Raw genomic sequence first — 27,983 nt, 5'->3', positions numbered from 1 at the left:
TTGACATATAAAAAAGTAAATTAATAGGCAAGGCAAAGGCAATAATTTAGCTGACTTGAAGAAAAAAGTGAAGTTGAATTTATAAGCAATTTATTTATGTTGTTTAGTTAATTCATGTCTTCTAGCACCTTATCCGTCGGTAGCATCGCCAGACCGTCGAGTCGTCCGCAGTTTGCATTTTGAGCAGATCATGTCGACATGCCAAACAAACAAAATCGGTAACAGTTGCTTTAATTAGCAGCTAATAAGGCAGGCAGAGAACTTGTTACCGTTAACAATAAATACCGCGATCTTTTAATCTTTTAATTGGTAGACCGGACCGACCTTAATTGTTAAGAACTTGTTAGCTTTGAATAAAGCCGCATACGGGTTTATTATATTGAACCGTCCAAATCCGTAATTGGCGAAAACAAACAAATAAATTATTGTTTTCAGCTGGCATAAGGATGGATTAAATTGCATGCTAATTGTTTGTTTTTATTACGTGGAAAATATCAAATAATTCAGCCGCGAAAACTTTTTATTAGCAAAAAGTTATTTGTTTTTCTTTGTTCACATTGACGAAAATCACGTGATTATAAAGTTGGCGACGTGACGACGTCCATGCCGAGGTAGGTATTTTATGCCGTTTTATAACTTTTATTACTTGTACAACTTTATATTACTTTTGAAATTTCACTCAATTTCCATACATAATAGCAAGAAAGTTACTGGCGTTATTGTCATTATAATACTCGCTTTATATATCACCGCAATTTCTTTAATTAGGGGGCACTTCTCCGGGTCATCAATTCTGACAGGGGGGCAGTTCTCCGCCCCTTATTAATCAGCAGGGGGGCAGTTCTCCGCCCTATACAAAAACAGTGAGGGGGCAGTTCTCCGCCCAGTGAAAAATCTTTGGGGGGGCAGTTCTCCGGGGGGGCACTTCTCCTAGAGCCTAACTAGCCGATTTTGGTATATTGCACATTCGGAATATCCCGCTATATTGAAACTAAACATTGAATGTAAAAGACTCATTTATGACGTAGCGTTAATTTTACAAAACAATTGTTTTGTAAACCGTTTCAAACAAATACAAAATAAACACATTTTCAACATTTATTTCATTATAATAAAACTATCGATAGCAATAAGCGACCACTATCTTGAAGACCACCATGGTGTGAATGCCTGATGAAATCAATAATTAGCCGATAAATCGCTGATAAGGTGTCATAAACAACACTGGTACACACGGTAAGTAGAATCGGATTGTTAATTGGAGGGCAATAAAGGGATTAGCGGTGTTAAGTGTTAACGAAACAGAGCTTGAATAGCGAATTTTATTGGGAACCTATACACCTTACATCGTTTTTTACGAATGTCGGGACAAATCGTCTCATGGCGGGACGGCGGGACAAAGGGCCCAAAAGCGGGACTGTCCCGCCGAGATCGGGACGTATGGCATGTATGTGTCAGTATATGATACAACAAGAACAATCTACAACCATATCTAGGATCATTATTCATGAAAATACTCACTTTGGAACAAAATTACTTGTGGAGGAATTACTATCATATTTTCAACAATGAAAGCATACTTTTTTAATAATTAAACAAACTCCAATACAATTAAGATGCACTTCTAAATTTTACTTTATTTAAATAGTTTTTCCATTAATGTGTGCATTAATTATAGCAATATTATGCATGTACATTCACACAATTTTTATAACGCGCTTAACTATTGTTTATATTAAACAAAGTATCTGTTGTCAATAAATAAATTGATAATTAACAGAAGGTTAATATAGTTTGAATAAATCAAATTATTATTTGATATTTTACTATTACATCACTACATGAAATTCTTGATAAAATACTGCCTAAAAAGAGCAAACTGATGATAAATGTACACGGACAGAATGACAGACATATCAAAATAGAAGCATCACAATTATGAACCGTTCTGATCAATTATTTTACCTAGCACATATTGCTATTTTATAGGTAAAAACTAAAAATAAGCATGTCTTGTTTATACAATAAATTAGTTAAATATTGTCTAAGGTATCAGCATTATTTAAACAACTTTGTGAAGGCTTAAAATTAATGTTTAAAAAACAACAATTGTAAAATCATTTTGTCTGTCTGTTTACGATAATCAGGATAAAGCTATATAGAGTCAGTTTCTGAATACAGACAAAATAGTAGTACTTGCATTATTTTGCTCTTGAAATAATACTTTACATTACTGCTATTACTAAGTTTCCCCTTATCATATTGGTCTATTTACCAATATATAACAAAATACTTAATCATCAAGATACTGTCAGTATCATTATAACCATACAATATGAAATAAAGATTTTTCTTCCCATACAATTGGACTGTACACACGAGACAAAGTTGCTGGTCATAGGACATGGCTGGTAAAAACACTTGGCGTGTCGCATGACTTGGCTGGCCACAGAACTAAGCTGATCCTAAAACTTGGCTGATCATAGGACTTGGCTGATCACAGGACTTGGCTGGCCACAAGACGTGTCTGGCCACAGGACTAGGCTGATCACAGGACCTGGCTGGTCTTATTGTTCTTTGTCATTCCCTCATTTTTGTCTTAACAGTGACAGGCGTTTTCCTGCCTTCCCAATATTTCAAGATGAAGAATTCCATTGTAAATGCTCAGGACTGCGAGTCTTTTAAGAAGCCAATGCAGGCACTTATTGACTATCATGCTTAAATTGTATGTATAAATGATCTTCAAAGGCATGCATGGCGTCAATCTAATGACAAGTGCTGTACCAGGCTGTCTTTTTGATTGGCCGGTTTAATGACATCGATTGGGATCTGAAATAAAGACAGGTATGTTAATGTTAATTTCAGTTCATTATTCTGATTTTTTTACTTAGGAAAGCAATGAAAAAGAACAAAACTGATATATGGTGCTATAGCTTCTTTGATTTGAATTTATAGATAGGTGGTCCGAGGTATATTCCTTAATTATTAAATATTTACGGCAAAATAATATGAACATATAATGAAAAAAAAGTTTTTTATCTCGAATTCCACTAATGAATAAGGAAGCTGATATACAATACGCAACAGTACACGTCCACATGCTGATTAACATGTTTGGAGAGTTGCATAACAAAATAAGAAATATGTTTGAGGTCATATATGCCACACAACCTGACAGGCGGACAAACGTTTAGACGGGCCAGTGTTTCCTTAAACTGTCTCTGAAAGTAGGTATTTACAAAAAGCCTACACATGTCTCACAAACTCACAAAGGTTCTATGTGCAGAATGTTCACAGGCAGCAGGTCAGGTAACATGGAGAGGAGAGAATCTCAATACATCGACAGCTGCTGGCTTGAAAGCTGTGACTGTAACTGCATCCAGAAGAAACTTTACGCCTTGATATTCAGGTTGTCTGGAAAAAGTAGATTGTGTGTCAAACTTGACAGATAATTGGGCAAATATGTCAAGCATTTTTTGCATTACAGAAATTGTCTTTGCAACCATAAGCTTTCATATTGCTTAGCCAACATAAACAGATTTGAACAGAACAAATTTTGTGGCACTTATAAAGTTTCAGAGATGGAAAGCTTCTGAAAATAATATAGACATGCAATGCAATCATTTTATATCAACAGAGAATATGTGTTGAGTTAATTTCAGTATATTATTAAACTTTATTTTACAGGTGGTTATAGAGAAACAAATATGTTCACCAGGTGCATAGCAATGGGGGAAAGGGACTTTCTCTTAATCCTCGAGTGTAATAAATATCCTAATATTTCATCACTTTGCATTGGCAATACTTAAAAATACATGAAAATAGCTCAGATATCATGTCTTTGCGTAATACTGTATTAATGTGGGACCTTAGTCAAGTGGTGGGATGCTGGTCTAGGAATCGAAAGGTCCCAAGGTAGAATTCTGCTCAGACCACAGAACTGTGCATATCAAACAATTAATCCCATTCTTGTTCTATTGGGTTCCCGTGAGGGAAATAAGCAAATCTGCTGTGGTTGCATACTGTGCAGAATGTAAACAGACGACTTACATCCCAGTGATCTGGTGCCACAGTGTACGTTTTGCTATGGTTAGGGGACTTACCTATTAAGATGTAGTGGCTGAGTTGGAGTTGTTAGGATATTTCTCTGTGAACAGAAAACCAGCTCTTTGCGCATCACTGACATATGTCCCTGTAAACCAAAATAATTAATTCATTCTGAAATAGCATCAGTTATATTGGAGGTCAATCAATGTTGTTTGATTAAATAATATAAGAAATACATTATGTTTGAAGGCTCTTGATACAAATGAGGTATACAATAAACACTTCAAACACACACACAGCCTAATATATACTGTACACTTGATACAATCATTTTTCATCCATATCTAACCAATCTGCATTAAGTTACGTGTAACTCCAAAAGGGTTGGACGGGCATAAGGAAGAATGGAAGGACGGAGAGAATTCTACAACCTCTACGACCTCCCCCCTGCACCCTTTCAAGTTTCAAGGCAATACAAAATGGCAGCGATTTTGAATATTTACAATTACGTAATGAATTAAGTTTAAGTTACCAGCAAGAATAGAGTATTACCGATGTATAACACGCACACACTATTGAAATAAAATTTTGAGTAGTAACACGCTGCACATTATACAGGGTAAATTACAGGACCAATGTACCTTGTAGAAGAGGTAAAATCAGCCCACTTGGCAGGAAAGTTTGGAGCCCCAGCATAAGACTGGCTGCGCCTATCTGGGCCCAGCTTACCAGACAGCCTGTTGTTCAGCTGGGTACCGATCTATGACTGCATGGGATCCTGTAGGAACCGGCTCTTAAAACAAAATATAGGAACTTAAATAAATATTGAAGGGAATAATTGTATAATGTGCTGAAGTCATTTAAATAATTGTTTTGCTAAAATTAAATAAAATTTAACAAGTCTATTACAGCGGATTTTGTATGCAAGGATAAAGGCTTGGTTCAAGGGCTGAATTTCGGCCGAAACGTAGACAAAACTATGCCTTGAACTTCTATGATTAAACCTGATATTAGATCAATTGCTATTTGCTATTTATTTACCAAGTTGATTAATTTTAAAAACACATACTTACTATTTGATGCTTGAACCTTTTTCTCAATCAGGCAGAAAAAATACTGATGTTAAGTCAACTATATGAGCCTCATTCTGGGAAAATAGGGCTTAATGTATGTGCAGTCTGCACAGGCTAATCTGGGATGACATTTTAATAGGTCTTAATGTATGTGCAGTCTGCACAGGCTAATCTGAGATGACACTTTAATAGGTCTTAATGTATGTGCAGTCTGCACAGGCTAATATGGGATGACAATTTAATAGGACTTAATGTAGGTGCAGTCTGCACAGGCTAATCTGGGATGACAATTTAAGCACATACATGAAACCCCATATCCCAGAACACCGCTAAGATACTACTTATTGTTCTTGTTGCTGCTGCTGTTGTTGCTGCGACTTGGCCATAGACAGAGATGGAGCGAGTCCTGACGCCGAAATCGCCACCCCAAACCCGAGAATTGCCAACAACAACTGTTGTTGAATCGCATCAACAACATACTGCTTTCCAGGCCTAAGGTTCCCATTATTCGAGAACAACATATGGAGGTCAGTCACATTAACGGACGTGTCACGCAACGCCTGCTCTACCTGTTGGATCAGATCATTTCAGTTCGAGGGACTTGTCCGGCCTAATTTGTCGACGCCCATCATCCAATTGTTGCTAAGCGACATCGATGCTGAGACGGAAGTCAAACTCACCAAGGCTCTGCTGTTGAAAGTGTTGATGTAGCCAACATGGGAGGAGATATTGATAGGAGGTATGGTAGTCTGACGCAAGACGTCTTCATGCTGAATTTCTTAAGCGAGTTGTAGTGTTTGTGCAAGAAGGGGGTTGTCACCAACTTTCAATTCAATGACGTTTGTCATGTTTGCTAGTTAAGGTCACTGAAAAGGAAATGGAAAGTAAACTAAAACTGGATTGTTTAGTGACACACAAATAAGCCTTGCAACACCTTACTTTACAGTTTTATTTAAAATGCCAAACATTGTGCTTATAATTGATATTTAGAATATTTCAATTAATTTTTTGACCATTTAGAACTCTAAATAACGTAGTATCACTGTTTTACGCGCACCAACTTGAAATTGGTATTTTTGGGTTTGAAGCAAGGTGTAATTATTTTTTTTGTATATCAAAAACAGGCATTACTTGATCAATTTATAATGTGAGACTATACACCTTTAACTGGTCACTATAACTTTAAATGTTAGACTACATAATTTTAAATGTGATAGTCAGCAACTTAAAATGTGAGACAACACAACTTTAAATGTTACAATCTACTGATTTAAGTGTGAGTCTGCACACCTTTAAATGTGACAGTTTATGACTTATACCTGAGACTTAACAACTTTAAATGTGAGACAATACAACTGTATGGTATTTAATATGAAACAATACATGTGTGTTCAAAATACTAATTAAACTTAGTGAAATAAGCAAACTAGAGCTTTGTCACAGACGTGACGAATACCCCCACATACCGCATTGAAACATAATATTTTGCATGTCGTCTTCACAAAAAACAGCAGACACCATGCTTAATTTTTAAAACGCACTAAGTGACCCCTTGACCTAGTTTTTGACCCAGAAAGGCCCATGTTCTAACTTGGCCTGAAGATCATCTCAATAAAACTTTTGACCAAATTTGGTGAAGATCGGATGTAAACTACTTGAATTAGAGAGCGGACACCATGCTGAATGTTAAAAAATACAAAAAGTGATCCGGTGACCTAGTTTTATGCCCGGAATGGCCCATGTTCAAACTTGTCCTAGTAGATCATTTATATAAAACTTGTGACCAAGTTTGGTGAGGATTGGATGAAAACTACTTGAATTAGAGAGCGGACAACATGGTGAGGTTTAAAACGCACTTAGATACCCCGTGACATTGTTTTTGACCCGGCATGACCCATATTTAAACTTGACCTAGACATCATCTAGATAAAACTTCTGACCAAGTTTGGTGAAGATCGGATGAAAACTACTTGAATAAGAGAGAGGACACCATGCCGAATGTTTAAAAACTCACTAAGTGACCCTGTGACCTAGTTTTTGACCCGGCAAGGCCCATGTTTGAACTTGGCCTAGACATCATGTAGATACAACTTCTGACCAAGTTTGGTGAAGATAGGATGAAAACTACTTGAATTAGAGAGCGGACACTTAATTATTAATTAATAATACGAACCAACAGACTGACCGACAGACAAGTTCACTCCTATATACCCCCCTAAACTACGTTTGTGGGGGGTATATTTAAGCCATTATTCTGATAAAAACCTTTAAAATGTGCTATAACTAGGGGCTAGCTCTGTGCAGAGTTTATTTTAACCATTTTTGGATTGGGACAATTCGCAAAAAATCATAGTGTTTTGAATTAAATTGGGAAAATGGTTGTAGTTTTTGCTAAACATAATTTAAAAATTGAGAATAAGTGCTATCAAGATAAATTGAGTAATTATGGAAAAAATAAACTGTTTAAGATTACGACTGGGACTCAATTTTAGCCAAGATTTCGACAAAATGAATAACACTGTATGATCTCACCTGAAGCTCAAGAAGCTGAGCTGATATGCTGGCCTCGCTGATATTGCCAAGGGCTGAATTTGAGTTCTGATTAACTCAATGTTGCAACCTATCAAAACATTCTTTTTCTTTCGGGGAAACCATGAATTGAGAACTTAAGCCAGTAATCATTGATATAGACTTTTTGAGATAAGAATTCGGCCCCAATTTCAACAAAATAATTAACACTGTAAGGTCTCACCTGTGCTCAAGAAGCTAAGATGACATGCTGATCTTGCTGATATTGCTAAGAGCCGAGTTTGAGTTCTGCTTTATTCAGGTTGCAAGTCAAAGGGCGTACTGGACCACACAACAAAACTGCTGTTATTTTTCAAAGCCCTTTCTTGCATCAATTCAATGCGAGGCCTTTTGGGCTCGGAGTGCTAAGTGCTCATAACAAAACCAAACATGTTCACTTTAAGCACCTTGTTCACAATAGTGGGCGTAATTTGCGTCTGTGGCACACCCCATGGATATATGGATCTCTTAGTGTTTACAACAAAGTCTTTACTGCCTTTCTGTTTCAGCATGGATGTATTGTGCTCTGGGTATTTACATCCAAGTCATAACTGCTTTTCTGTGTCAGCATGGATGTATCGTGCTCTGAGTTCACAGCAAAGTCATAACTACCTTTCTGTGTCAACAAGGATGTATTGTGCTCTGTGTTCACAACCAAGTCATAACTACCTTTCTGTGTCAACAAGGATGTATTGTGCTCTGTGTTCACAACCAAGTCATAACTGCCTTTCTGTGTCAGCATGGATGTATTGTGGTCTGTGTTCACAGCCAAGACATTACTGCCTTTCTGTGTCAGCATGGATGTATTGTGTTCTGTGTTCACAGCCAAGTCATTACTGCCTTTCTGTGTCAGCATGGGTGTATCGTGTTCTGTGTTCACAGCCAAGTCATCACTGCCTTTCTGTGTCAGCATGGGTGTATCGTGTTCTGTGTTCACAGCCAATCATTACTGCCTTTCTGTGTCAGCATGGATATATCTTGCTCTGGGTGTTCACAACCGAGTCATTACTGCCTTTCTGTGTCAGCATGGATGTTTTGTGGTCTGGTTGTTCACAGCATAGTCATTACTGCCTTTCTGTGTCAGCATGGATATATCTTGCTCTGGGTGTTCACTGCATAGTCATTAATGCCTTTCTGTGTCAGCATGGATATATCTTGCTCTGGGTGTTCACAGCATAATCATTACTGCTTTTCTGCGTCAGCATCAATATATCGTTCTCTGGGTGTTCACAGCATAGTCATGACTGCCTTTCTGTTTCAGCATGAATGTATTGTGCTCTGTTTTCACAGCCAAGTCATTAATGCCATTCTGTGTCAGCATGGGTGTATTGTGTTCTGTGTTCACAGCCAAGTCATTACTGCCTTTATGTGTCAGCATGAATGTATCGCGCTCTGCGTATTCACAACCAAGTCATTTACCGCCTTTCTTTGTCAGCATGGATGTATCGTGCTCTGGGTATTCACAACCAAGTCATTATTGCCTTTCTTTGTTAGTAACATTGCCAAAAGTCCGTTCTATTATGATATTTTGGCCGCTGAGAGGACAATCTGGGGCAGTCCGTAACCCTACTGTTGTCCAAACTATCAACAGCAGTCGAAGTATCCCATAGGAAAGCTTATGCTTTTATTGTTCCTTGATTTTCTCCTGTTCAATTTCTGTTTGTCCCATAAAGATTGGAACAAGTTATTGAACTTTTTATTCTTCATGATATTTGTTGTGATGTCCAACAGCAACAACCGACTGTTAGCATAACCATAACTACTGCTATTTTTTTCTTTAACTTTTCGTGTCTGTAACACTCGTCCCTTTCAGGCCCACGCGGAACTCTAGCTTAACAAAACTACCCAGGCTTATGTGTGGACAACTTGACGTGGGCATTGCGTTTGTTCAGAACAGAATTATGCTCAGAATTTCCTGCAGAACGGAGTTGTTCAACGCTGCTGACTTTTTGAGTTAGGAGGTCAAGGGGGAGGAGTTAGAAGTCAGGGGCGGGGAAAGGTGGTTCTGGACTGGGTCTCTTGCAGGCGGGACTTGTGCGGTTGCTGGGTCAACTTGATATCAATGCTGGTGCTCTGCTGAAAACAACAACAACACAGTGGGTGATAGGAACTTGTAACAAATTATATTACAATCTATAACAAACTATGCCTCTTGACAGGTTGTGAAGGTTTTCAACAACATGAATTTCTAATCTGGCATTTTATTGGTTCCTTGTCCTTAATAGCATGAACGTAAAAACAATTAAGTCATTTTGTATTAAAACAAGAAAAGTGTTGGCTAATGCTTTACTTATCTGTAAATTTATATCTTTAATCTTTACTTCATTTCCAGAAATGTATTTTCATAAGCCAATATGCGTATAACTGATGTTAGAAAGTGTCGTCCCAGATTAGCATGTGAAATTCACATAAGCTAATAAGGGAGGGTACTTTTTGACTAGACTGGATTTTCATAAAGAGGATTATTTGTTCAATGAAAAATACCTTTAAGAGGAAAGTGTTGTCCATGATTAGCCTGTGTGGACTGCACAGGCTAATCTGCGACAACAATTTAAGCACATGCATTAGGCCTAATTTTTGAACATCACAGCTTATTTATCTATTAGACAATTTTTTGCTGCATAAAACAAAGAAGGAAAACCATCTGGTTAAAAATTTAATATTTTTTAATTGTACTTATTCTATTAATCACATTACTTTTAGAATGCCATTAGATATGTTTTATTGTTAATATAGGTTTCAATAAATGGGAGGCAACAATATTAATATTTAATAATAATATTAATGTCTCACCAATGTTGAAAAAAAACACACACACATATTATATTACCATGCCTTTACAGATCTTTGATGGTTAAAATCTGTTTAAATTCACACTAGAATTTTTTTTTAAGTCAATCAACAAGTAAGTTGTAAGGAATAATAAAAATAAATAAAACATTAAACAACTTAAGGGCAACAACTCACTGCTGGTGCAGATCTACAGTTCTCTCCCTTGTTAGTTTCAGCTAAAATGTCCTTCATGTTGCAATACGAGGACATGGTAAGGCTGTCTCACCCTCACATCGCTGGACTTTGATTTGGCTGAGCCTTTCACTACTCCTTTGTCTTCTATGCTTAGCAGGTGCTGTAACATTGAGAAAACCAATATGAAGTCTTTTGAACTAGTAAATTAGTAATACACAGCAATTATTTTGCCAAATTGAAACAAGAGTGCCAAACTGTCACAAGATACGCCCGTTTTAAGACTTTGGACAACTTGATAACTTTACCATGACCCATATTTGAACTTGACCTACATATCATCTAGACACAACTTCTGACCAAAGTTGGTGAAGATCTGATGAAAACTACTTCAATTAGAGAGCAGACACCATGCTAAATGCTTGAAATGCACTACGGGACCTCGTGACCTAGTTTTTAACCTGGCAAGACCCATATTTGAACTTGACCTACATGTAGATATTGTCTAGACACAACTTCTGACCAAAGTTGGTGAAGATCGGATGAAAACTACTTCAATTAGAGAGCACTTGCTAAATGCTTGAAATGGTTTAAGTGACCCTGTGACCTAGTTTTTGACCTGGAATGACCCATATTCCAACTTGACCTAAATACTGTCTAGATACAACTTCTGACCAAGTTTGGTGAAGATTGGATGAAAACTACTTCAATTAGAGAGTGGACACCATGCTAAATGCTTGAAATGCACTAAGTGACCCTGTGACCTAGTTTTTGACCCAGCATGACCCATATTCGAACTTGACCTAGATATTGTCTAGATACAACTTCTGACCAAGTTTGGTGAAGATCGGATGAATACAATTTGAATTAGAGTCCGGACAAAGTGGCGCCGTTGAAAATGCACTAATTGACCCTATGACCTAGTTTTTGACCCGGCATGACCCATATTCGAACTTGGCCTATATATCAACTAGATGCAACTGCTGACCAAGTTTGGTGAAGATCGGATGAATACAATTTGAAATAGAGTCCGGACAAAGTGGCCCCTTTGAAAATGCACTTATTGACCCTATGACCTAGTTTTTGACCCGGCATGACCCATATTCGAACTTGGCCTAGATATCAACTAGATGCAACTGCTGACCAAGTTTGGTGAAGATCGGATGAATACAATTTGAATTAGAGTCCGGACAAAGTGATGCCTTCCGCCCGCCGCCCGCCGCCCGCCAAGGGGTTTCACATAATACGTCCCGTATTTATACGGGCGTATAAAAAGTTATGGCCAATGTTAAAGTTTTCGGACGGACAGACACCATAAATTTGACATTTGACATTGAAGGTTTACCTTGACCTTTCACCACTCAAAATGTGCAGCTCCATGAGATACACATGCATGCCAAATTTCAAGTTGCTATCTTCAAAAGTGAAAAAGTTATGGCAAATGTTAAAGTTTTTTCGGACAGACTGACTGACATACTGACGGACTGTTCAACTGCTATATGCCACCCTAGCGGGGGCATAACAGTTATTTTTTAGGGGTGGGGGGTATAGTGGGAGGGTGTGGTGGTCATTTATAAGATGATCTTTAATAAATAAAAACAAGAGTGCCAAACTGTCACAAGATACGCCCGTTCGAAGGTTTTGGACACCATGCTCAATGCTTGAAAGTGTCCTCAAGACCTAGTTATTGACCCGGCATGACCCATATTTGAACTTGACCTAGATATCACTTAGATGTAACATCTGACTAAATTTGGTGAAGATCAGATGAAAACTACTTCAATTAAAGAGCGGACAACATGCTTAATGCTTGAAATGCACTATGTGACCTCGTTTTTGACCCGGCATGACCCATGTTCGAACTTGACCTACATATCATCTAGACACAACTTCTGACCAAATTAGGTGAAGATCAGATGAAAACTACTTCAATTAGAGAGCGGACACCATGCTAAATGCTTGAAATGCACTAAGTAACCTCGTGACCTAGTTTTTGACCCGGCATGACCCATATTTGAACTTGACCTACATATCATCTAGACACAACTTCTGACCAAATTTGGTGAAGATCGGATGAATACAATTTGAATTAGAGTCCGGACAAAGTGGCGCCGTTGAAAATGCACTAATTGACCCTATGACCTAGTTTTTGACCCGGCATGACCCATATTCGAACTTGGCCTATATATCAACTAGATGCAACTGCTGACCAAGTTTGGTGAAGATCGGATGAATACAATTTGAAATAGAGTCCGGACAAAGTGGCCCCTTTGAAAATGCACTTATTGACCCTATGACCTAGTTTTTGACCCGGCATGACCCATATTCGAACTTGGCCTAGATATCAACTAGATACAACTGCTGACCAAGTTTGGTGAAGATCGGATGAATACAATTTGAAATAGAGTCCGGACAAAGTGGCCCCTTTGAAAATGCACTTATTGACCCTATGACCTAGTTTTTGACCCGGCATGACCCATATTCGAACTTGGCCTAGATATCAACTAGATGCAACTGCTGACCAAGTTTGGTGAAGATCGGATGAATACAATTTGAATTAGAGTCCGGACAAAGTGATGCCTTCCGCCCGCCGCCCGCCGCCCGCCCGCCCGCCCGCCGCCAAGGGGTTTCACATAATACGTCCCGTATTTTATACGGGCGTATAAAAAGTATCTATACCACACCAAAGAGGAAAATTAGCATAATAATATCAAACATCGGGAAAATTCTATCTTTTAAATTGGGAATTATATGTATTTTTAATTGCATGGAACTTAATTGCACAAATCTGATTAAAATATATTCTTTGACATGCGTTTTTGTTGAAATGTTCAGTTTCAGTGCTCATTTTATTAGTCCACATGCATATAAGGAAGTGCCTATTACGTGTACTTTATAAAGATGGAAAGAAAAGGCTTTTTTTCACATACACCTTGGAGTAAAAATTATGTTACAGGCCATTTGCGCTTAATAACTATCATATTACAGTACTAGTTTGTCTGTACTTTGTTGATGCCCATAAATCTATATTATCACAGTTACCAATAACAAAACAATATTTTGTCCAAGTTATTTTAAACATTAACTGTGTTTGATATGATATTTTATGAACAAAATACGGATCGAAGTTTTCAATTTTGTGAAAAAATGAGTAGCCAACTCTTTACAAATGGCAAACTACGTTAAATTGGGAAATTGTGAGCTACTATTAGAATTGCTCAATATGTATGTTAAATTTGCATTTATATGTACACCGATGTCTCAATTACCAGTTTTTAATCATAGTGGTTTTTATACTATATTTGTTCTAATCAGAATTTACAAATACCAACAGACTGGAAGCAGACTGAACTTGAGCCATATTCATGACAACTGGGCTTAATGAATATGTATAGTACCACATTAGCCTGTGAAGTCCACACAGGCTAACTTGAGACGACACTTTCCACCAAGACATGATTTTTGTTTAGAAATAATTTCTTTAAAGCGAAAATTTCCTCAAAATTGGAAAGCATTATCCCTGATAATTCAGAGTGCGCACTGCACAGGCTAATCTGTGGATGGTACATAACATGCATTTAGCACCCTTTTCCCATAACAAGGCTCACCTGGTATCATCTTGTACAACTCTGTAACAGACTGTAGGGGGATTTACTTTGAGCCTCATACCGAGAAAACAGGGCTTTATAAATTGTGCACAAAGTGTCTGCCCAAATAAGCCTACCTAACAACTTAAAATGAAAGACTACATAATTTTTAATTTGATACTCGGCAACTTTAACTGTAAGACAATACAACTTTTAACATGACACTGAACAACTTAAAATATGAGACTGTACATATTTAAATGTGCACATCTTATTACGCAAGACTAAACAACTTGCAATAGACAATACAACAAGTCATAAGACACAATACTGTAAGTATATGAGTACTTGATCACACACGTTTTGCCTATGGATTAGACAGAAATGCAAAAACAGATGAAAGTCTATGGTGAATTAAGTATATGATATTCTGTCTTGCTACCAGGGGCCATTATACTAGTAATAATAGCCAATTCTGGTAATTTTTTTTATATGTACGTGATATTGAATCGATACTAGTTGATGTCTACATTTTATGCAATTGTTTTTGTAACACAGACCTTAGATGTAAAGTTTAGTCACTGGCGTTGAAAGTGTGTGCATAAGGATATAAAAGCAGTATAGTGATATTGTCTTTGCAAACATCCGGTTTCTAATTTAAATAAAAATCATAATCAGTTATACGTGAACACAAATACTTAACAATTTATAATTTTGTATTTGTATTTTGATTGTACTAAGTTTCAACTTATACAGCTTAATAAGGCAAGTAACTCATTGTTGCAACCTATCAAACACTTTTTTTGGCAAATAATGCAATTTAAATTTTAACCAGTAAATATTTATAAAACAAGGGCTGTTTGTAAAACATGCATGCCTCCCATATGGGCTCTCCGTTGGAGTGACAGCCATTGTGTGAATATGTTTTTTGTCACTGTGCCCTTGACCTTTGACCTAGTGACCTGAAAATCAATAGGGGTCATCTGCCAGTCATGAATAGTGTACCTATGAAGTTTCATGATCCTAGGCATAAGCGTTCTTGAGTTATCATCCGGAAACCATTTTACTATTTCAGGTCACCATGATCTTGACCTTTGACCTAGTGACCTTAAAATCCATAGGGGTCATCTGCAAGTCATGATCAATCTACCTATCAAGTTTCATGATTCTAGGAATAAGCGTTCTTCAGTTATCATCTGGACACCATTTTACTATTTCGGGTCACGGTGACCTTGACCTTTGACCTAGTGACCTCAAAATCGATAGGGGTCATCTGTGAGTAATGATCAATGTACCTGTGAAGTTTCATGATCCTAAGCATAAGCGTTCTTGAGTTATCATCTGGAAAGCATTTTACTATTTCAGGTCACCATGACCTTGACCTTTGACCTAGTGACCTGAAAATCAATAGGGGTCATCTGCAAGTCATGATCAATGTACCTATCAAGTTTCATGATCCTAGGCATAAGCGTTCTTGAGTTATTATCCGGAAACCATTTAACTATTTTGGGTCACTGTGACCTTGACCTTTGATATAGTGACCTCAAAATCAATAGGGTTCAACTGCGAGTCATGATCAATCTACCTATCAAGTTTCATGATCCTAGGCATAAGCGTTCTTGAGTTATCATCCGGAAACCATTAAACTATTTCGGGTCACGGTGACCTTGACCTTTGACCTAGTGACCTGAAAATCAATAGGGGTCATCTGCGAGTCATGATCAATGTACCTATGAAGTTTCATGATCCTAGGCCCAAGCGTTCTTGAGTAATCATCCACAAACCACCTGGTGGATGGACCGACCGACAGACCGACCAACAGACCGACATGTGCAAAGCAATATACCCCCTCTTCTTCGAAAGGGGGCATAAAAAATTAGACTTTTTGAGGAATGGGGCTGAATTTAAGCCCAATCTTTGACAAAGTTACTAACACTGTAAGGTCTCACCTGAAGCTCAGAAGCTGAGCTGATATGCTGGCCTCGCGGATATTGTTAAGGGCCGAGTTTGAGTTCTGATTAACTTCGGGCTGAGAGTCGAAGGGTGTACTGGAGCATACAACAAAACTGGTGTCATGTTTTTTAGCCTTCTTTAGTCTCAATTCAATGCAATGCCCTTTGGGCTCGGAGTGCAAAACCGGACGTGTTTACTTTTAGCAACTTGTTTTCAATAATGGGGGGAATTTGCGTCTGTGGTGCACCACATGAATATATTGTGCGCTGAGGACAGTCTGTAACGCTACTACTGTCCTAACTATCTACAGCAGATATACTTCTGAATGAATCATTTCAATTGTTCCTTTTTTTCTCTCGTTCCTTGCTGAATATATAGCTGTCTTATAAAGAATTAAACAAATTATTCAACGTTTAATTCTTCGTGAGATTCTTTGTGATGTCCACAGCAGGAACTAACTGTTTGCGTTAACTGTTAGCATTACCATAAGTACTGCTATAACGTCTCGCTTCTGTAACACTCATCCATCTCTGGCACTAGAGCTAAACAAAACTACTCGGGCTTGCTTGGGGAAATCTCGACACAGATATTTCGGTTGTTCATAACAGCGCGTGAAAACTTGACGTGCTGAGGATTTATTGCACAGACTTGTGTAACGATGCTGACCCTTTGAGGCCGGAGGTCCAGTGGGAGGAGCTAGGGATCAGGGGAGGGAAAGGATGGTTCTGTATTGGGGCTCCTGCAGGCCAGACTGGTGCTGTTGCTTGGCCAACTCGATATTAATGCTGGTGCTCTCCTGAAAACAACAACACTAGATTGGGGGATATGAACTTGTAACACATTTTTATAATACAATGCATAATACACTACATATGTGCCTCTTGATTGGATGTGAAGGTTTTCAACAGCAAAACATAATTATCTGAATTTCTAATTTGGCATTTCATTGGTGCCTTGTCCTTAATAGCAATTAATGAAAATCAATGCAATTAAAGGGATCTTTTCACGCTTTGGTAAATTGACAAAATTGAAAAAAGTTGTTTCAGATTCGTAAGTTTTCGTTTTAGTTATGATATTTGTGAGGAAACAGTAATACTGAACATTAACCATGCTCTAATATAGCCATTATATGCATCTTTTGACGATTTTAAAACCTAAAAATTATAAAGCGTTGCAACGCAAAACGATTGAATAATTTGGAGAGTTCTGTTTTTGTCGTTAAATTTTGTGCAACTACGAAGATTGCTTATATAAGGTATAAAATACGTCAGGAATGTGTACTCGGCGGAATAGCTCAGTAGGCTAAAGCGTTTTTACTTCAGGACTCTGGCAGGACTCCAGGGGTCACTGGTTCCTAACCTGCTTCGGGCAATGTTCAAATCCTTTTTTTAAATTTTTTTCTTGATTTTTTACTGGAGCTTTAACGATCCAATGTTTACATTTATCAATATAAAGCATTTAATGAATAAGTTAAAAAAATGCCAAAATCTGTGAAAAGGCCCCTTTAAACCATTTCGTATTAAAACATTAAAAGTGTTGGCTAATGCTTTAATAACCTGTAAATTCATAATAATTATTCTTACTTAACTTTCAGTGTAATTTTATAAGCCAAATTGGCGCTCATCAATATTAGAAGCTTTCGTCCCAGATTAGCATGTGAAATCCACATAAGCAAATCAGGGAGGACACTTTCTGATGATACTGGATGTTCACAAAAGAAGATACTTATTTTCAACAAAACATACCTTTAAAGAGGTAATTGTTGTCCCTAAGTAGCCTGTGCGGACTGCACAGGCTAATCTGGGACTACAATCTAAGCACATGCATTAAGCCCTATTATTTCACAGCGTGGCTCATTGATGTTTTTAGCCAGTTTTTTCCTGCATAACAACAAAAACAAAAGGAAAATCATCTTGTTAAAAAGAATAAATTGTTTATTGTACTCATAATCATAATCTGTTAACTTTTACAATTCTTTCACAGAGGATTCACTGTTGATACAAGTTTTAACAAGCAAATTCTTTGAATTGATATCCCCCGCCAATATGCTTCTGGACACAAAAGTGTTATATTTGACACTCAAAAAAGCATTTTTCAAGATACAAAGGGCCATAGCTCCGTTATTAACAGATGGTGTACAATGCCATTTGGCGTGCATCATTCTCTTATCCATATATATACTCATACCAAGTTTCAATGATAAGCCATCATGTCATAAAAGTTGTAAGAAATATTACAAATTAATAAAATATGAAACAATTTAATGGCAACAACTCACTGCTGGTACATATTGACAGTTCTCTCCCTTGTTAGTGTAAGCTAAATTAATTAAAGGCCACAATATACTAAATGATTTCCCTATATAATTCAATGTAAAAGCGACAAATTAAAGAGAAAATAAATGCAACATTTAGAACATAGAGACCACCATAACCATACTTTTTTCTGAAAGTTCATTCTAAGCTGAATCGATTTAAGCAATAAAAAAGATATGTCATGTTAAAACCAAACATTAACTTTACTCAAATCAAACTCTACTTCTTTTGCACCTTAAATTTTCCGGTCATTTTCTAGTGCAATGTAACTGTTTTCAGGTCAAACTTGTACTTAAGTCTCTAACTTTATCATATGTCAGGGATTAAGCAGTGAGCACCTTTTCTTTCCCTTCCAATATATCCAAGAGATAAAGCCAGAACACCAGTCTAAAGTGTAAAACATGGCTTCGAGTAAAATATGATTTTTTTTAGAGAGTACAGCCCTACATGAAACTATTATTTAGTATAATGTAACCTATAAGACAACCTGAACTGTTTAAAAACGCAAAAAATATGCACTTCCTTATCATTTTTCATCTATCCTCAATGTGTATGCCAAACTTCAGATTGATCTTTTACGTAGAAATGTTTGAACAATGAAAATTATTATAATAATGCCTGATAAGACATATGGCTTCCATTGTCGGTGCTTAGATTTATAAAGGGCTTTCAAGAGCAAATAATATTAACTTATATAACAGAATACAGTAAATATACTGTAAACATCTTATATGCCATATCGTAGAAGAAATATAATATTATTAAAACGTGTTTAAGCTTCTTTCAGTGCGAATTTGTGAGTTTAGAGTTGCTCAATACGATATTCTGTACTTTTTATTATCCCCTGCCATAGGCGGAGGGATACTGTTTTGGCGTTGTCTGTCAGTCCTTCCGTCCATCTGTCTTTCCGTCCGTCCACCCGTCTTTTCGGAGCCATATCTTGTAAGTGCTTTGGCGGATTTCATTGAAACTTGGTATGAGTATGCATATGGATAAGAGAATGATGTACCCCAAATGGCATTGTACACCTTAAGTTAATAACAGAGTTATGGCCCTTTGTATCTTGAAAAATGCTTTTTGTGTGTCCGGAGCCATATTTTTGAAGTGCTTTGGCGGATTTTATTGAAACATGAAATGAGTATATATATGGATAAGAGGATGATGCACGCCAAATGGCATTGTACACCATCTGTTAATAACAGAGTAATGGCCCTTTGTATCTTGAAAAAATGTTGTTTTGAGTGTCAAATATAATACTTTTGTGTCCAATAGCATATTGGCGTGGGCTATCAATTCAACGAATTTGCTTGTTTAAATTATTTTCCCATAGAAATTTTCCCATTTAATTATTTTTCTTTACACTTTTCAATACTTGTTAACTCCATGAAACAAAATGCATTTATTACATGTTACTAGCAAGAACGCATAATATCCCGTGAAAAAAAGGTGGTTTTATGTAAATCGTGCTCCTTTGTGACTTGGCCTGTTTTGACAAAAAAAACAACACTGTGTACACAATGAAAACTTAACACCTCCTCACAAACAGACTCTATACGGCATTAGATGGAATAGATTCCAATCAAATAGGCTTAATTAAACATCTCACAGCTTTATAAAAACTCAAGGCTTGCATGGGGATGACAGAAATTATTGCAGTGTTGTATTTTTGAGGTGTCTGTATCGGTAAGTTGGAAAGCATCGAGCTGGAGAAGGGTTTGAGTTATTGATCATCAAGTAAAATAAGTTGTACTGAAAACACGATATACACAAGAATAGACGCCATTTTACCTTCTGTGAAATCATATCATTCTCGTCCACTTCACTTATTAATACACTGCAAAAACATAATTATTCACGGGACATTATTTTTTATTGATTTTAAGGGTTGAACGATCCACAAATTAAATACAAACACACTGGAAAATAACTGACACAAATTCCATATTTATTGTTTCCAAACTGAGAAAGTCACGCATTAACTACCACGTCCATGAAAGTCTTTTTTTAACCACAAAATAACATGCGGACAAATTTATATGATTTTAAAAAAAACAAACAATTTAAAAGGATATTTTACCTTATGTAAATTCATACTTTTCTCTTCCACCTCATCTTTATAAACAGGAAATACACAAGCAGGGCTTTTCCTTGAGTATTTATGGGTCTGTTAAACGAACCCATACCCATAGCGTGTTATATGCTGTTCCTTATGAAAATTATATCTCAATTATGTTTCAATCAGATCTAACAAAGTTTATAACTATTATTATAGGATTTTATTCCTATAATTTGAAGTATAATTAAAACTTATTAAATGTGTTTTCCCAAATCAATGGACTTTTAGCACGAAACAAATTCAAAATCCCAAAACTGCATTTTTTCCCAAAGTGGCCAAGAAAAGGCCTGACAAAGCGTCTCTTTTACCTTCTGCGTCATGCTTGTCCCCCACATCCTCAGCATCGTTGTCCCGACTGTCAGCAGCAACTGGAGCAGTAGAATAGCTCGATGTATTTCTTGTATGTATATTTAGGACTTACACACATTGATATAAATGCAATAAAAATCAATAAGACATGTTCAACATCATAAAATATGGCAAATTAATAAATCTAACATTAAGTGTTAACTTTCTGTAAACATTGCATAAAATATCAATATATACTCCTCCAAAGATAACTTAACAATGTCATATTTTATTAAAAGAGTATTAATCCATATACATTTCTTACATGGCATGGTGTTTATAGAAATGAAAGTCTAAAAATAGCCTCAGTTGCTATGTAGATGTGCATATATGTAGAAATATTAAATTTTCAGTTGAAATGCTTTGTTTTTTCATGCAAAGTTTACAAGAACTAAATTTTAGGACCATAATGACACAAACGTTATGACAACATAACATAATATGCATTATATCTTTTGTTCCAACAAAAACCCTCACATTGTATAATCAGATAACTATATGTGCACATAAATTATTTGTTTCTTTAACTACACACTTAATGTTGTATTGTAACATCACACACTTCTATGTTCGTATGCTAAACAATTAACACATTTTCATTGAAATACTAATCACTAATTACAACAACTAATACATACATGTACACACTATTCCACTCTGAACACCAGGATGTTGTCTTCCCACTGCTGTCCCACAATGATGGATGATGTGGTGCTGCTGTAGCAGACTGACCTTGGGTACAACACTCTATCCTTCTCAGTAGCCAGCGTAGCCAGCTTACTCTGCCCCTCCCAGCCCACCTGTAGTACAGTGTGGGACCTCCATCCACAGACCAGCACCTGGCCTGCAGGGGTCACATGTAGACCTTCTGGCCACACTAGTGCTGGGTCTGTGTATGTAGCCAGGAGTGTGCCATCCCTGGCCAGGGTGAGAAGCTTGTTCTGGTCAGGGCTGGTGATGTACAGCCTGTCTCCTGTGGGACTCACAGCACACTTCTCTACTGCAAAACAGAGTAACATCAAGATATTGAATTACTGTCAATGTTAAATAATCTTATTAAACATACTGCAGTGATATTGTATTACGCATATGTTGCTATAAAGGGGCCTTTACACATCTAAAATATATGCATACATTTCAATGATTCAATAGTTAAGCGTGACAATAAACTTCAGTAGCAGAGCTATTGTGTTAACGTTTGACATGTTGAAATGCGACTGGTGAGTAAGATATGAATTGAAGCAAAACAATTACACAGATGGAAAAATTACACATACTGAAACAATTGCACAGTTCTATCAACAGGTAAACATATTGTACATGTACGATCATTTTACAACCACAAAATTAAGACAGGGTCAGAAAGTGTCTCTCTCCCTGGAACACAGTTTCTATTTATAGACATGCCATGTAGTGACAGTCAAAATACTTCATTACTCATGTTTATAAATCAATATTTCTGAATCTTGTTTTGGCTACAATGTACTGTAGCATTCAAAGGGCACATTGGAGTTATATAACAAATATTTTATAATACATCAGCGGTTTTCTGCTATTACATCTGAATTTCATTTTATTATTATCTCACAAAGTATATAACTATAATTTATATGGTTGTTTTTTTCAAAATAACAAGATAAAGGCCTAATTGGTCAATATTTGTTGATTAAAAAAATAAATCCCAACTCGGTTATTTAGTCGATAAAAATTCCCAAATTTGTCATTGTATGGATTTAAAATAACACAATTTGACTAAACTCCTTTTCTCACAATGGCTAGAAAAATCCCTGTACATAATAGGTATGTTATCAAGATGAATTCACCATGATTCTTACCTGTGTCATAAGCATCTTCATAGAGTCTGCAGAGCTGTTTGCCACTCAGTGTGTACTTGAACAGAGCAGTACCAGAGCAGATATACAGTTCACCCTCGTGGTGGTCAATACCTATACATGTATGTTGTAACTCCAGCTTCCTACCAAGAGTGAGCTGACTCTGGGTGACTGTGATAAACTGGACATTATGTGTGTTGCTATAATCATCATTCACAGCCACTGCAACCTCACTGGGTGTGATCTGACACATGTCCCTTACATATACAGTCACATCACAGTGACTCACCACCTGGTACTGCTGGTTCAGCAGCTTGAACCTCTTATTCTCCCTGTCTGCAACCAGCACCTGCCCATCAGTCAGAACACATATGCCTGTGATAAAACATTCATGTGAATCACTTGGTATTCTCACATTGTGCTTAGTATTACTCTGGACATTAAACGCCTTGCCTGACTTTCCCAGCAGAGTCAGTGCCTGCTGTATTATATGCTTACATTTTATGCTGGCTATAAGGCAGAGCTCCTTATTATCTCCAATTTTCTTAACAATTTCATGGAATTGTGACAAGTCATTGTGAAGACTGGTGCATTTATAAATAGAACTTGTAACTGACCCTTTTATGCTTATAACTTCCTCTTTTATCTCGTTTAGTTCCTTTACAGTAATATTATCAAATTCATTCAAGATAGAAAGAACACTCCAACACATTTTTTCTTTTAATTTTTTTCCCGATATAAAACCCACAGAAATTTTACAATACTTATCTATATTAGTATTTAAATTGCCATGCAATTGTTCTATCATGACTGCCCCATGTTTCTTGTATGTTCTCTGCAATGACTGAACACTGGCCTCCTGATTTATCTGTAGGCTTTTGATTCCCCCCATGACAGTTTCCAGGCTCCACTGAAGTCCCTGTAGGTCTGTGGGCTGCGTGCTGGTCAGCTCCAAAATCGGGGTCACTTTACTGCACTTGCTGAAATAAACAATTAATACATGTACATACCAAGGAATAGTCAGTGATATTATGAAATGCTTCAAACAAGTATAAAGTGTCAAATAAAAACATATATGGACAATAAATTAACGCTTCTTGGGCTTAATATGGGGCTATATAGATTTGCACTTTTCCATCCATCTGCGTGACTTTACTGTTGTATATAACTCCACATGTATTCCTGCAACTTAACAAGTACAGTAACCAGGCATGTGAGCTAATGCGCACCTCTATATGTTGTTTCTGTTGTTTTCATCATAATTGTAATAATGTCTCATATTTATACAAAAATGACATTTTAAAATATGTGTAGAGTGTAAAATAAACAGTATTGTTACAAGAGGACTAACACTTTACATAAATATTTATCATTGTGTAATTCTACCCACATGCATAGTGTGATATGTCTTTTTTCAACATACTCAGAGTTATGGCCCCTGTTTAGCAAAGAAATCACATTTAAAATTGTGTTGTGAGTAACTTAAAGAGTACAGCTGATGGAGGGATGAGCTATTCTTAAAGCATTACCCACCATGTGAAATTATGCACTTTGATATTTTTTTAATTTTTTTTTTTTCATAAGAAGAATTATGTGACAATCCCTTTAACCAAACGATATTTGTTCAATTGAACCAAACCATAATTGATCAATTGTGAGAAGCGTTACTCAAATAGAGGTTACTTCGTCAGGTTAATGTGTGCAACTCAATATATTTGTTCATAATTGTTTGACATAAGTGCAGTTGTGGGACAATTGGATTGTACAGGTATCCATGTACTGAGAATACATTTCTAGTGGTTAATATTGTTTTTAGTTTTAGTGTCATTGTACACCTTGACCACACTATCCATAATAACATAACAGAAAAGACGCTTTTGTTAAATGTTTGAATGGTCAGGTTACCGTGTGCAACTCCATATGTTTGTTAAAAATGTTCCTTATTATTCTTGAATTATCATCCAGAAACCATTTTACTATTTCTAGTCACTGTGACCTAGACCTTATACCTAGTGACCTGAAAATCAATAGGGGTCATCTGCCAGTCATGATTGATGTACCTATGAAGTTTTATGATCCTGAGCGTAAGCTTTCTTGAGTAATCATAAGAAAAACCATTTTTCTAAGTTGAGTCACCGTGACCTTGACCTGAAAATCAAAAGGGGTCATCTGCTAGTCATGATCAATGTACCTATGAAGTTTCATGATCCTAGGCATAAGTGTTATTGAGTTATCATCCGGAAACCATTTTACTATTTCAAGTCACCGTGACCTTTGACCTTGTGACCTGAAAATCAATAGGGGTCATCTGCCAGTCATGATCAATGTACCTATGAAGTTTTATGATCCTAGGCCTAAGCGTTCTTGAGTTATCATTTGGAAACCATCTGGTGGATGGACGGACGGACCGACCTACCGACATGTGCAAATAAATATACCCCTTCTTCTTCGAAGCGGGGGGTATAAAAATGTGCATGGCTTTAAATCAAAGCATGCTCTAAGTATCATTTGGAAATGATTGGTCTACAAACCAAACAACAAACAGACCAAAGGAAAACTGCAAATTAAAATAACCCCAAATCTTAGAGGAGGTCCTCTATTTCTAAATAAAGTGTCAGTATTAACAATCTAGCCTATGTTGAGCAGCTTATGACATGCAACCGGGTCAACTATCTCCTAATAAGTTTATATAAAATTTAACCAATTGTGATTTTTTTGCTTTTGTTGTTGTCACTTGATCTTTTCGTGGACAAGAAAAGACGCCATTGTAAAAATGTGTTAAAGAAGGATCCAAGAGATTGGCCTATTGTATATTTATTTGTGATATTGACATTTCTTACAGTAGCAAGACTAATGATTTTTTTTTAAATTGGGTAATACACATGTATGAATAATATTTTGCAATTAACTTTATACTACACACAATAAAAACAAGTGTTCTGCGGTCGGAGACATATGCCCACTTATTGTGACAGTGCCCTTAACCTTTGACCTAGTGACCCTAATTTCGATAGGGGTCATCTACTGTCCAAGGCAAATGCACATGGGAAATATAAAGCCAATCGGTCGATTCGTTGAACAATTATTGATCCGAAACACTTTTCCCACTTATTGTGACCATGTCCTTTGACCTAGTGACCTAGTGACCCCAATTTTGAGAAGGGTCATCTACTGTCCAAGGCTAATGCACATGACAAGTATCAAGCCAATTGGTGAATCTGTTTACCAGTTTTTGATTAAAAACTATTTCACATTTAGTGCGTAACTAATTTCAATAGGGCTCATGTACTGTCCAAGGTCAATGTACATGAAAAGTATCAAGTAGGCTAGTGACCTTGACCATTGACCTAGTAACCTCAGTTTTGATAAGGGTCATCTTTTGTCCAAGGCAGATGCACATGTGAAGTATCAAGTTAATCAGTCAATTCGTTGACGAGATATTGATCAGAAACCACTTAATGTGATAGTGACCTTGACCTTTGAACCAGTGACCTCAATTTCTATAGGGGTCATTTACTGTTCAAGGCTAATGCAAATGTGAAGAATCGAGCGAATCGGTCGATTTGTTGAAGAGTTATTGATCGGAAACGTTTTTCACACTTAGTGTTATAGTAACCTAGACCTTTGACCTAGTGATCCCAATTTCAAAAGGGGACATGTACTGTCAAAGGCCAATGCAGAAGCGAAGTATCAAGCCAATCGATTAATTTGTTGATGAGTTATTGATTGGAAACCATTTTCACACTAAGTGTAACTGTCACCTTGACCTTTAACCTAGTGACCCCAATAGGGCTCATGAACTTTCCAAGGCCAATGCATATGTGAAGTATAAAGCCAATCAGTATAACAAGAGGCACATGAGGGCTTGAATTGCTCTACTGCTATAAACACTGTGCAAGTTTGGAAAGAATAAGATGGAAACTAAGTACTTAATCGGGCAAACAATGCTAATTTTCTCAAATTCAAGGAGAGATTATTGTGTACTTATTTTTCCGAGACTGCTCCTATTCAATATGGTTCAAGTCCTCATTGATATAAAGAAGCTGTGTAAATTAGGAAATAATTGGATGAAAACTTTAGAATTATTGGGTTAACAAGCAGGATTTCAAAATTTTCTTATATTCAAGGGGAAGTAATTCTGGACTTATTGCTTCGATATTGCTCTTTTTCAAAAAGAGTTTGAGTCCTCATTGATACAAAGACACTGTGCAAGTTTGCTAAGAATTGGATGAAAATTATGGACTTATCACATAAAACAAGAGGCCCATGAGGGCCTGAATCGCTCTACTACTAAAACACTGTGCAAGTTTGGAAAGAATAAGATGGAAACTGTGTACTTAATCACGCAAACAAGGAGAATTTTCTCAAAATCAAGAGGAGGTTATTGTGTACTTATTTATCCGATACTGCTCATATTCAATAGGGTTCAAGTCCTCATTGATATAAAGATACTGTGCAAATAATGAAATAATTGGATGAAAACTGTGAAATTAATTGCGTAAACAAGCAGAATTTCAACATTTTCTCATATTCAAGGAGAAGTCATTCTGGACTTATTGCTTTGATATTGCTCTTTTTACAAAAGGGTTTGAGTCCTCATTAATACAAAGACACTGTGCAAGTTTGTCAAGAATTGGATGAAAATTATGGACTGTATTACATAAAAAACTGAATTTTCTTTTTTTTCTCAAATTTAAGCGGAGATAATTCTGGACTCCAATAACTCCGATATTGCTCATTTTCAATCAATAGGGTTTAACTCATCATTCAGATAAAGACACTGTGCAAGTTGGGAAATAATTGGATGAAAACTGTGGACTGTATTGCGCAAACAAGCCTTTTTTCACAATTTTCTCAAACTCAAGGGGAGATAATTATGGACTTTTTACTTTGATATAACCCATTTTCAATAGGGTTTGAGTCCTCATAAATATAAAGACACTGAACAAGTTTGAAAAGGATGAAAACGATGAAAACCACTCCATGACATGAGCTCTTCAGGCCTTCGGCCAGTAGAGCTAATAATTGATAAGCTATTGATCAGTAACCATTTTGTATCATAGTGAACTTGACCTTTGACCCAGTGAACCCAATATTGTTAGGGGTCATCTAATGTCCAAGACCAATGCACATGTGAAGTATCAAGCCAATCAGTCAATTTGTTGACAAGCTATTGATCT

General features: G+C 36.7%; 1 protein-coding gene across 1 annotated transcript in view; it reads right to left on the bottom strand.

The window, feature by feature from the left end:
* LOC127869587 (uncharacterized) overlaps nucleotides 1-27,983 on the bottom strand; it is a 215,214-nt gene that overhangs the window by 167,977 nt on the left and 19,254 nt on the right. Inside the window, exons 3-11 of the mRNA XM_052412242.1 lie at nucleotides 22,807-23,783; nucleotides 21,610-21,971; nucleotides 20,932-20,991; nucleotides 16,189-16,988; nucleotides 10,656-10,815; nucleotides 7,873-9,764; nucleotides 4,689-5,986; nucleotides 4,104-4,192; nucleotides 3,270-3,414 (exon numbers count right to left, since the gene is read on the bottom strand). Of these exons, the coding sequence (XP_052268202.1) occupies nucleotides 21,619-21,971; nucleotides 22,807-23,783 (1,330 nt within the window). The 3' untranslated portion in view covers nucleotides 3,270-3,414; nucleotides 4,104-4,192; nucleotides 4,689-5,986; ... (3 more) ...; nucleotides 20,932-20,991; nucleotides 21,610-21,618. The remainder of the gene's footprint in view (nucleotides 1-3,269; nucleotides 3,415-4,103; nucleotides 4,193-4,688; nucleotides 5,987-7,872; nucleotides 9,765-10,655; nucleotides 10,816-16,188; nucleotides 16,989-20,931; nucleotides 20,992-21,609; nucleotides 21,972-22,806; nucleotides 23,784-27,983) is intronic.

This window comes from Dreissena polymorpha, chromosome 2 (genome assembly GCF_020536995.1).
Source record: "Dreissena polymorpha isolate Duluth1 chromosome 2, UMN_Dpol_1.0, whole genome shotgun sequence".
Taxonomy (NCBI): domain Eukaryota; kingdom Metazoa; phylum Mollusca; class Bivalvia; order Myida; family Dreissenidae; genus Dreissena; species Dreissena polymorpha.
The sequence above is the reverse complement of the archived record's forward strand: the minus strand, read 5'-3'. Positions and strand labels throughout refer to the sequence as shown.